The 12,731-nt window shown below is 36.6% G+C and overlaps 1 protein-coding gene across 2 annotated transcripts in view; it reads right to left on the bottom strand.

The window, feature by feature from the left end:
* Positions 1 to 8,862: 8,862 nt before the first annotated feature.
* LOC107699784 (calcium-activated potassium channel subunit beta-2-like) overlaps positions 8,863 to 12,731 on the bottom strand; it is a 10,242-nt gene continuing 6,373 nt past the window's right edge. For both annotated transcript variants that reach the window (XM_016501174.1, XM_016501175.1), the window contains exons 3-5: positions 11,017 to 11,212; positions 9,842 to 10,122; positions 8,863 to 9,486 (exon numbers count right to left, since the gene is read on the bottom strand). In XM_016501174.1, the coding sequence (XP_016356660.1) occupies positions 9,402 to 9,486; positions 9,842 to 10,122; positions 11,017 to 11,212 (562 nt within the window). In that variant the 3' untranslated portion in view covers positions 8,863 to 9,401. The remainder of the gene's footprint in view (positions 9,487 to 9,841; positions 10,123 to 11,016; positions 11,213 to 12,731) is intronic.

Genomic DNA, 12,731 nt, shown 5'->3' with positions numbered 1-12,731 from the left:
TAGAGGAAATGCTGCCCTTGTCGACTGTGGAATCGCAGTCATTCAGAGACATTCTTGCAAAGATACCTGTGACGGACAGGTCTGTACTCTTGCAGGACCGAAAGATATTTGCAAGGTATTTAGATAAATGCTATGCTGACATGGAGCTTGAACTTATAAAAAAAAAATATTTGAGCGTTTAGAGTATGTCTCCACAACCGCACACATTTGGTCTAATAAAAGCTTCCTTGGAATGACATCAATACTGTTTTCAAATGAACCGTTTTCAATTTATATTAGTTTTTTTCTGTCTTTAATGCTCACAAATTACAATTTTCAAGTAGTAATCAGTAATTTGTAATCTATTACCTTTTTTGAGTAACTTACCCAACACTGCAAATCATTAACTTTAAAGTTGATTGCTGGAACAGAAATGGAAATAATTATGACTAGGGATAAGTGTTATTTTAGTATAATTGAGTTAATCTTATAATTTTTATTAATATTTTGAATCTGTTTTTATTTTTATATTTTCCGTGTTAATTTTAGATAAAGTTTTAGTAATTTTGTTGTATGTTTTTGTCATTTTTAGTAGTTTTTGTTTTTTATTTCAATTTTTTTTTTATTAATCTTTATTTCAGTTTTACTTATTTTAGTACATCAAGTTAAAATTATTTTAAATGAAAAATGTTGCATTGGCAACTAGCAGAAATAAAATGTTTTTCTTATTTCAATTAATGTTTATTTTAATTTTGAGTAATGACAATGTGTTTTTTTATTGTTTTAATTTTAGTTTCATCTTTAGTATAGATCCTAGGATGCATGATTATATTGGATATTATAAATATTTATTTTAAATTTATCGGTATCTGACGATTTAATTGTAAATGGATTGGAGGTTTCATTGCCTTCCTTGTTTTTTATTTATTGATTTTCTTAATTTGTTTTTACTTATTTATCCACTTCCATCTGCATTTTGTCGTGAATGAGTGTGGCATCAAGCTGAGTGTGAGTATTGAGTGTGGAAGATGACGCTGTTCATTCACTCCCTCCACCTACATTTCCTGCCAGTACTGAGAATCAAACCCACAACCTTCAGGATACAAGTCTAATTCCCTAACCGTTAGGCCACAACTGCCATGTGCCCTAGTGTACATGTATCAACTAGGGCTGAAACAATTATTCGACTTTATCGACAATGTTGACAATAAAAAATTGTCGACAAATAGCTTTGTTGTCAAATAGTCATTTGATCTCATATGACCTAATGCAAGGGCCTGCAATAACGCATTTTGACCAGTGTGGCGCTGTAGCGCAAGACTGTAATTCAGCCCTACTGGATGCCGTTCAGAAGAAGACATGCACAGCACTTTAAAGTTAAGTCGGAGAGTAAACGCAGCTGAACCAGATTCTGCTGAGAGCGTTGTTTAGGTGAATATGTAAATATGTGCTGTGCGCTTTCCTCTCAATAACAAAATAAACGCACAACAAAAAATGGCTGCATGGAGAAAACAGCAGTTAAGAAAACATCTGATCATAGAGAAGTGGATCCGTTTGCACCAACTCTGCAGTTCTACACTCCTGCAAAGTCACGTCATGTTTATATAGTGCTTTATACAAAAGATTGATTTAAAGCAAGCAGCTTTTACAGTATTTACCATGAAAAAAGTGTCCGTGTAGCGTTCAGTTAGAATTACAACTTGATTTCATCTCTGTACCCACCAGATTTGTTATGTGACGGCATTAATTAAAGTTTCTTAAGGGTCAAGACATAGACTGAATAAAAACATGGATGTAGTGTCCGTGACGTCACCCGTAGATTTCTGAAGAGCATTTTTGAAGCCTAAAGTGGGCAGCGCCAGCCGTCTCCATCTTGGCAGAGCGTCACTGCGCGTCACTCTCGGATAATCGAAAATAGGCAAAGAGGCGGGACGTGGGTGGAGCTGGTTGCTGAAACCACGCCCGCCCACCTCGACGGAAGTGACAGCAGCGGCAATCCACCTGTCACTCAAGTGGCCACGCCCTTACTTATGCAGAACTTTAAGGCCTAATATAATTTAAATGGATGAGCAATAAAAAAAATTCACCCCCTCACTGTTTTAAATTAAAATTGGGCAAAATTAGCTATATAGACCAAAACCACTTTTTGTACCAGGCTGTAAACATATTTTTTTCTACTGTAATGTTGGGCATTTTAACATGGGGCATCTATGGGATTAACTCCGTTTGGAGCCAGTCTCTAGCGGCCAGTCGATGAATTGCAGTTAAAGTCACTTCCGTGTTGGTTTCAAGAGAGAGACCGGACGGTTGCCGCTTGGGTCAAGATAAAGTTATCTGCATCTCCTGCGCTCCATCAAGCCATTCACATAATAGCTGTCACCACTCAAATTAATGCACGACTCAGAATACCTGTATAGCATGTGTGTAAGACTCTAATACAATTATAAAGTAATTATTTTATCACAAATAAATGAGTGAGTAAAACTGGCTGTGTCTATAGTATTATAGATTACACACCATTATAATATTATTTTCAAATACATTTTTTAATTATTGTTATTTTAAATTATTGTCCCCAGATTATTAGGGAACTCTTGTAATAAAGTAGCAGTGGCTGGGACAGATTTTAAATATCAATTCCACTTAAAAAGATGCAATCTAATCCTGTTTACATGAAATAAGCTTACGGACCTGTTGCTATGACAGCAAGTCCAGGATGAGCTTCGAAGAACCAGATAATCCAAGATCATGCCAAATCGTCAAAAATCAAATCCAGCTAACTGAGATAGTGACGTATGAAGAACGGGCCCCATAACACAAATTCCTTGTGTGTGTAAATACACTTGGCAATAAAGTGAAGTGACGTGTAGCGACCCATACTCAGAATTTGTGCTCTGCATTTAACCCATCCAAGTGCACATACACACACAGTAGTGAACACACACCCGGAGCAGTGGGCTTTCTGATTCTGATTTTCTGTTGTAAAGCAGCTCTCCAATGTGGACCTAGGTAATGATAAAATATTTTTATTAGTAAATGCAAAAAAAAAAAATCATATTACTACATTAAAGTGAACGCAGTGTCTCGTTCCCTACTCAGGGAACCATGGTTACATAAGTAACCTGAGACGTTTTCATATATTGAAGCTTGATCGAGCTCAGGACTGTTTTGATTATTATAAAACTATAAGGTGTTTTAAGAGAGCTAATGTTGGGAATAAAATAAGTTATTCAAAAATAAAATGTCTTATCACTTACCTTTATTTTATTCAATATCCATATGACTTGCAAATGGAGATGTTAGGCAGAATGATGCATCAGCCTGTCAGTTACTTTTTAATATAGTTAATTAAATACTGAATGTAAATGTCTCTCTGTCTGTCATCTCATTTTGTGTGCCAAATATATCAATTTGTATTGTAAAACAAAATTGTATAATATTTGTAATTGTACAATAGTAATATTATTGTTTGACAAAAGCTGAAGTGATTATCATATTTTATTTATTATTTAGAATATGTATAACTCAATATTTTAACTAGTTGTAAAAGCTGAATAATCGATCAAAGCCTACTGATTAATCTGTGAAATAATTGACAATTAGTCGATTAATCGTAATGATTATCAATGATCAAAATAATTGTTGTAGCAGCCCTAGCCTCATCCACCTGCAGAGTGCTCTAATAATGCTGCTCTGATATGGCCGCATCAAGGAAATCTGCACTTAGCTTGACACCATGCTCTGCACAGTCATTCATGACAAAATGCTGGTGGCAGTGCGCAGTTGTGGCTTAATGGTTAGAGAGTCAGACAGACTTGTAACTCAAAGGTCACGCCTTCGCGTCTCAATACCGGCAGGAAATGTAGGTAGGTGGAGTGAATAAACCGCGCTCTCTTCCACCTTCAATACCCAAAACTGAAGTGCTCACAGCAAAAATGGCTGCCCACTGCTCTGGGTGTGTGGTCACCATAGCCGTGGGAACATATTTTATCTGGGGGGTGCTGGGGGCGGGGCCATGGTGGGGGATTTTTGACAAAATCCTAATATTAAACAGCCCAAACTCAAAACAAAAATTAACATACAAATGAAGACAGAGTTATATGCGAACCAATATGAGCTTTTGTGATTTTAGTTCAATAATTTTTTCTTTCATATTTCTATTATTTAAGGGGATTTTACTAAATATGATCAACGCAGATAAGCAAAAGTTTTGGTCAGTGCACTTTGGCGAATTCTCTCAGAAACAACAAAGTGCAGATGTAGCCTACATGCAATGTAAATAAGAAACTAATTCATCATGCACTGCAGACAACATCACTGATTATAACATAGCTTTTTTAGAGTGCTTACACTCACGTCTAGACTGAATTCAGTGATATTATTTGATAATGTAAATGTTCTTAGTTTGCTCGCTGTATAATTTGTTCGTTGTTTGATATCGATGGTCAGTGCACTTTGGCGAATTCTCTCAGAAACAACAAAGTGCAGATGTACATGCGATGTAAATAAGAGACTAATTCATCAAAAACTGCAGACAACATCAATGATTAAAACTTATAGCTTTTTTAAAGTGCTTACGCTCACGCTAGACTGAATTTAGTGATATTCTTTGATAATGTAAATGTACTTTGCTCGCTGTATAATTTGTTAGTTGTTTGAATAATCGAGGACATGCGGCATTATAATTAAACTTAAAATGTCTTTTTATTAAACGTGATCAGGTTAAATACAAATTCAGTCTTATTAAAATATTTTATGTCATAATATGGTAGCCTACTTGCCTAAAACGTTATGATGTGCGTAGTTAATAGATTTCATTACCCAGGTAGCCAGCGGAATCGGACCGGTTGCGGCTGAGTGTCGGCTCACTCGGCTGTGTGTCTCTTTGTTCTAGCTCTTTGGTCGACTGTTCAGTTTCTTCAGCTACCTTGTGCAGCTTTCAGCCGGTGTCTCTCTCTGAGTTAAGGGAATTAGTGATGCAGACGAAATCTTCAAATTCAACTTATGATGCTGTTCCCTCTGACTTTTTTAAAGTTGCTTTTGATACAATTGGTCCTAGTATTCAAGTAATTATTAATTCTTGCTTAGTTTCTGGCACTGTCCCTGCATTTTTGAAGCATGCAGTTGTTCAGCCATTGCTTAAAAAACTCAATGCCGATATTAATTGCTTGAATAACTATCGTCCTATTTATATTTTAGAATTTACTGTATTTTATTATTGGTTTTGTTCAGCACTTTGGTCAGTGTAACGCTGAATTTTAAATGTGCTCTATAAATAAAACTTACTTACTTACTTACTTACAGTGGTTTGAGCGCGTTTGACCAGATAGCCTACTAGAGCGCAATTATAGAGCTGTGCTTATGTGATTGCCGGGGGCCGTCTTGAGAAGCGAGAAAATGGCCCATAAAAAGGACGAGGAATGGTTTTTAAAAGTCGGATGGAATGTAAAATTACGATAATATCGCGTGAACATTTCACATTAAATTCTGCGAGCCTCAAGGCGCGCAAGTAAAATACAACCGCACTAGGCTATTTCTGGTCAGTTTAATAAATAATTAATCACAAAACTATCACAAAAATTAATTATCTTGGGGATGATCGAGGGGCACAAAGAAAATGTCAGACCCGGCCGGCCCTGCGGCGGGGGGTGCTGCAGCACCCTCCCCTAGTTCCCACGGCCATGGTGGTCACGGTGTGTGTGTTGACTGCTCACTGCTGCGTGTGTGCACTTGGATGGCATTAATGCAGAACATAAATTCTGAGTATGTGTTAAACATATCCATTAGACATTTGCTGTCTGATTTGAGTGGAACAATTTTATGCTAGGGCCAAAGTGAAAACTTGATTTTTTTGATGCACCCTACTGTACATTATAATGTTGTGATGCTTAAATTTACTTTTAGCTTTAAAAAAAATAGTTTTTAGTGTTTAAAATTTAATTTATTTACACAAAATCAAATGAAATTGGACATTTTAATATTGTTTCAGCCAGAATTATAATATTGGTGCATCCCTAATTATAATTATGATAAATGAATAAATAATTATGATAATGTCCAAATACATCTACAAAAAAAAAAGTGCTACCAAAAATAGGAAATTGTTTGTGGATACATACTGCAAATAAGATGCATTTACAAATGTAAAATGGTATGATTTGTACTTTTATTAAGGCCCTTTAAAATAATAGCTAATGTCCAGTTGATGCATAATGTGGACATGTTTGACAGGAGGCTTTAAAACATTGTCATCTTCAAAACAGCCAATGACCCATTGAACTTCATCTCCATATCCCATCGTTTTGACTGGCACTTACTCTAGAGTTATGAGCAATACCTCATTTCACAGAGCCAATAAAATTCTCCACCAGACAGATCCCAGTCTGGGCTAAGGACCAATAGTGTGTCACTGCAAACCAAATCAGACAAAGCAAAAAAATTACTCTGTCATCTTCTGGGTCTAACAGCACTGGCTTATTTGTCTCCAGTGGATCATCCGTTCTCTTGCTGTTTTCGAGGACACAAATAATAGATGTCATGATGGTGTTCAATAAGAATTAAACCTATTTAAAAGGAAAAACCCTCCTTTGGTGGGTAAACAACAAGAGAAGGGTCTATTTATAAGGATGATGTCAGCGAGGGTTGGAAATGTGTGTGTGTGTGTGTGTGTGTGTAGGGGGGCAGTTCAGGGCTATGTGCTGATTAATTTCAGACTGAGTCTGATTCATCACAGCCAGTCACCTGATTGCACTTTGAAAAGGTGCTCCTCTCGAGAAGCCATTCTGGTGCCATTCAGGCTAAATCCATCTCTCAAGGACAGTCAAATCAGTTCCTCCGTTGCTCCATGTGCTGGTTATAAACTCACACAAGATGACCAAGAAGCTGTAAGCTAATAATCTAGCAAGGTCCAAGAGTATCGATATTTTCTGCTGTTTTTCTTCTAAATCTTAATATGCTTGAAACGTTTTTGACACTCAAACACATATTTTATTCAGGTCGAGTTGTATTAATCAACATGAGCGACAATGATGGACATAAATCTTTTTGAGGCTGAAGTCATAAATATATCAGCCTTTATAAATTAATATCCAAATGTTTGTTTTGACAAATGTGTTATGTTGTCATATTTGGACGTATTTATCACTTCTAAAAGCAACAATGATGTTTATTAATGACACATATGGTTAGTATGTTTTGTACTGTATGTAGGAGATTGGGGCTAGTTGTCATTCTATTTACTCCAGTAAATATTTACTTATAAACTTATTGGGCCATGGTGTCACAAAAGGTCAATGTATGTTAAAAGAAACAAGCTCACTTCATGAAACATCAAAAATGTAAATATACAAAATTATCAAATTGCTGTTTTGCCAAAATCTCTCTCTCTCTCTCTAAGTATATATGATATGATAAAACACTTGTATAATGCTTATAACACTTGCCCCAATCAGACATTTTTGTTCAGTCTTTGTGTTAAAATCTATTATATCTGGGCTTAATGTATTGTTTTTATTGTTCACTTGTTTATCTAACAACTATAAAAAATATCATATTTTTGTTTGTATGACAAAAATTATTTAAAGGGGTCATATGATGCTATTTCAAGTTTTCCTTTCTCTTTGGAGTGTTACAAGCTATTTGTGAATAGATAAGATCCCTAAAGTTGCAAAGACTAAAGTCTCAAACCCAAAGAGATATTCTTTATAAACGTTAAGACTGGTCCACGCCCTCCTAAAATGCCTCGTTTAAACACGCCCCCACATGTCTACGTCACGATGTGGGAAGATTTGCATAACGCCGCCCAAATGCTCACGCAAAGAAAGAAGGCGTAACTTTATTGTTGCTGCCACCGCCGCTGCCATGTTGTGAAGATGCTGTGTGTTTCGTTGCGAAAGCGAAACTACTTTGTTTGGCCTTCCAAAAGTATGTTTTCATATTTAAAGGATTTGCCACTGACGATTCAAACGCGAGTTTTGAGCAGTGTAGAGTAGCGCTTGTTGTTTGTAATTTCTCCAATCACAAATGCAGACATGGTTTTATGTTTACGCGGCGCGATGCAACGCAATGCGTAAAAAGACAGTATAAGTCATTATAATCAGTAAGTATGTCCCCACTGGATGCAACAAATGCCTCGTTTATAATGGGTTTTAATGTTTTTGCCTCGTCGCTCCGGCCGGGACACGGCATCACAGTATAAAAAAAAGAAACAGAATGCAGAACTTAACTGAAATTACAGTATACATGATTGAATAGCAATGTTCATGAAATGCTGCTTTGGGTGCAGTTCACACAGGACACATTCTTTTATTCCTTTGCTCTAGTTTAATGATTTTTCTATGTAAATGTAAAAACATGGATGACTTGGTGAAAATTCTTTCTTTTACTTACCCTCATGCTGTTCCAAACCTGCTTGACTTTTTTTAAGTGGAACACAAAGAAAGATATTTTGAAAAATGTCTGTACAATGAAAGTCAATGGGGTCCAATTAAGGTTCTTTAAAATATCACTTTACAATAAGGTCTCATTAGTTAATATTAGTTACATAGTTAAAATGAAATAACTGAGCAATATTTTTGTTTAATATTAGTTAATAAAAATACAATTGATCATTGCTTGTTTATGTTTGTTCACAGTGCATTAACTAATGTTAACAGTTCTGATAAAAAAAAATGTACTTATGTAAATGTAAATATAGAAATTAACTATGAAAAGCTTTAGAAATATTGTCCATTGTTACAGCAGTTTGTGTAAACTAATTTAGCTATCTAATGTTAACAAACTAAACCTTATTGTAAAGTGTTAGAATTTGTTTGTTTTTTTTATAGAAGAAATTAAGTCATGAATGTTCGAAATGAGGGTTAATAAATTCTGACAGAATTTTCATTTTTGGGTGAACTATCCCTTTAGGAGATACAGTATATTCACAATCAACATATGACCTTTGGTTTTGAAGAGATCCACAGGTGTTTGTCAAAGAGCCATGAATGAGAGCAGTCACCGCTGATGGAAGTAGCATATTCATACTTTTAATTTCTGCGATTACATAAGCGTCAGCTGGTCAAGACATATCGCTACACAGTGACGTCTTCTTGGAATGGAGTCTTTGATCTGTTGGTCAGAAAGTGTAATCAACACCCCACAACATGACCACATATTTTGACCCTCGAGTTTCAGGATTGGACTTGACCCAGTCTTATTGTAAAAAGTTCCAACTGCGACCACTAGAAGCTCTATTGAGCCTGATCTCAATGGTACAGGAAGTTTTCAATCACAACATTGCTTCAGCCTTGTTAATACAACTCGGCAGATTAACAGGGTTGATGGAGCGTCAAAGGAAGACCACATGAGAGTGGAAAAACTTCGCTATATACGTAGGGGTAGAAAACAGGTTCGTTGACAAATTTACACGTGGCCACCTCCATTCAAACCCCATCCTGGATGCCGCCATTAAACTTCCGAGTGCAGACCCTGTCGTGAGAAGCTCCCGTTAGGGGATAGAGCCCCATCCTGCAAGGAACACATCGATTAGATCTCTCTCTGGTCTGAGGTATCCGTCTGCACACTCTCAGTCTCACCTTTTAATGCGGCTGATCTGCTCGCACAGGAAGGACAGGTACTGAGTGAGCTTCACCATTGCGATGATGAGCGTGCCCCCCACCAGTGTGCATGTGGGCCAGAGAAGAGAGCTAATGATGGCACCGCGGCCATAGAGACGTGTCAGGAGGACGCTGTCCTGCTGCTCTGAGGGGTCATAGTAACACAAAACCTGTTGGTGCGTCTTCTAGAGCCCCATCCTGCAAGGAACACATCGATTAGATCTCTCTCTGGTCTGAGGTATCCGTCTGCACACTCTCAGTCTCACCTTTTAATGCGGCTGATCTGCTCGCACAGGAAGGACAGGTACTGAGTGAGCTTCACCATTGCGATGATGAGCGTGCCCCCCACCAGTGTGCATGTGGGCCAGAGAAGAGAGCTAATGATGGCACCGCGGCCATAGAGACGTGTCAGGAGGACGCTGTCCTGCTGCTCCGAGGGGTCGTAGTAGCACAGAACCTGCTGGTGCGTCTTCAGTCGCTCTGAGATGTTCATCACAATGCTGTGCATCAGTGTGTGATCCTTGCGGCACTTTGGGATGTAAAAACACTGCAGGGAAAGAAGGAAGAGCACTTACCAGAAAGTATTCAGTTCAGTTAGTGTACTACACTGTATAGTGGTAATTTATCATGTTCAGAAACATACTGTTGTGTCATCTTGGGGACAAATTGTTAATTGGTAATTTTAGATAATTAAAATTACATTAAAGGATGATCTGTAAGGGTCACTTGTATGTCCACATATAAGCAACGAGACGAGGCAGGATTAATGTCCGAAAGCACCTTATTTTTTATTTATTCATTTATTTATTTATTGCTTTTCTTTAGTAAATCTTTGTATATAAAGATCAAAAAGACCTATGAAACCTAATGAATTTGGCAACGTAATTATAATCTGTCAGGGAAATAGAATTGTAAAAACAAAAAACATATATGCGTTTCTAGGTTTTTATTATTTATTTATTGCCAATATATTATTCAAAAATACATTAAATACATATAAATTAAAATTAATTAAATACATATAATTCCTTGGATACATCTCTTCTATGATGAGCATATATTTAGATTTTTTAGTTATTAAAATTCATACTATTTTAAAGTTATTTTGTTATTTTTGGAAGACATAGGGTGATGCAATTGTCTGTTAATTAAATATATAAATATTAAGTAGTTTGGCATATTTTATTTTCATTATTTATTTATTTTTAAAAATAATGATTGAGATCATTCAAGAGATATATATATATATATATATATATATATATATATATATTTACACTGGGTAGAGCTAATTTAATTCAAATCAGATTCCTTAAAATAACAAATGTGTATTTTTTTTTCTTTTACAGCATAGTGTCACAGAAGAACTGCCCATGCATCACTATTCACAGGTAATGTGATATATCTGTATAGTTAATGCATATGGTTAGTTGTGGTGTACCTCAGGGTGGGCCTCATGGGCCTCCTCGTTGTATGACAGCCGCAGAACTTTGCCGGGGAAATTCAGACTGACATATACCTGAAGGCAGGGAAACCTGGAGCTCTTCCTGCACTCTGAGCCGCAACTGTAGCTACAGTTAATCTCAGCAACTATACTGGAGTTCAGCACTGTGCAGTTTGACTCCTCTGTCCAAACGCTGAGAGGAAACAATGGGCAGAGAATTGGAAAAAAAAAAGTTAAGAAATAATTTATAATGGCTTAAAATGCATTTATCATACAGTATGAGTCAAGATGGCTGATTGTGGGTTAACATGCTGCTGGAGAACTTCCAACATTTTCAGATTTTCAGGTTACCTTGAATTGATTAGCTGGTTCAGGTGTGTTTGACTAAAGCTGAAATGAAAGCCGGTAGTGAGGTAGATCTAGAGCAGGACTGAGCACTCCTGACTTAATGTGAAACTTAACCTGTGGAGAAGTGTGACCCGTGAAATTGCTTGCTACTGAGTTCTTCTAAGCGTGTTGTTGAAGGGCATATTGGAGGTAAAGTGAGTATAAAATCAAAGCTGGCAATATTTCCAATGCACATTATTCCAAAGAACAATGTAATCATAATCTTATTTTATGAAAATAACTTGCTCCATGTCTGAAACAACTTTTCTTTTCCGCTGACATCATCAATTCCTCTAACTATTTATCCCTCTCCCTTCTAGCCTGTCATATAAAGACCAGTTGCTAAGGAATAAAATCAAGTCCTTTTTTCTTTAATATACCGTTTTACTTGAAAATGCAACAAATTACAGAAGAAGTAGTGCTGCCCTTGGCTTCATTTTCCACCCTGCTTAAGGTCATTTGAACTGTATGTGTGCAAATGCAGTGACACCAAACTCAGTTATGTGTGGAAATCCTAGTTTGGTACTGGCATCATTATTGAATTTGCCCATTTCAACCCAAAGACTTATTTTCACTTTGATTGGAGGTGAGCTTTACGCTCTTTACAAACTTTACTCTTCAAGCTAGGTTTATTTTTTTAATTATTTCTATAACCAGTGCAGTTTTTTTTTCTTAATTAGAAATGGGTCATTATTGACATAATGGATAAACACCAAAAACCAATATGTCAAGAAACAAAAGGATACAAAAATTGACACAGCTAATTAAAGTCTTAAACATTTTGCTAATATACTTCTAAACGTAACAGCCCATTAAAGGCTCCCTGTTGCATCAAGTTCTGTAATCAAAGATGCTTTTATTTTTAGCCATCATGACACATTAAGTACAATATTTGTACATCAGGGTCACCCTCCATATTCACTAGGGTACATATTGGTGATTTGGCCCTCTGTTGTGGCGGCCGATTACATGTTATTGTTTGTCTTTGTGCCAGGCCTCTTGTCTCCTACGCTATGAATAACAGACCTTGTGTTCTTTGGCTATTCCAAAGGCTCAGCTGCTTCTTTAATTGCATTTGACTGCAGTGTATGCCAGCTCTGAGCTGTGTGCAGTCTGTGGTCGGTCAGTGGTATCTGGCTCTACAGAACCCAGTTCATGTTTGCTCATCTGCGTGTTGCGGTCAAAAAAGGGATGGAAACTGTAAATGTTTGGTTGATTGCGGACAATATTACTACTGTTTTACACTGACTGATCATGTTTATGGAACTCTGTACTTTGAGTTATATGACACTGCATTACAAAAAAAAAAAAAAAAACTAGAAAAC

The sequence above is a fragment of the Sinocyclocheilus anshuiensis genome, unplaced genomic scaffold, assembly GCF_001515605.1.
Source record: "Sinocyclocheilus anshuiensis isolate Anshui unplaced genomic scaffold, SAMN03320099.WGS_v1.1 scaffold951, whole genome shotgun sequence".
Lineage (NCBI taxonomy): Eukaryota > Metazoa > Chordata > Actinopteri > Cypriniformes > Cyprinidae > Sinocyclocheilus > Sinocyclocheilus anshuiensis.
Note: the sequence above shows the minus strand (reverse complement) of the source record. Positions and strands in the feature narration are given on the sequence as shown.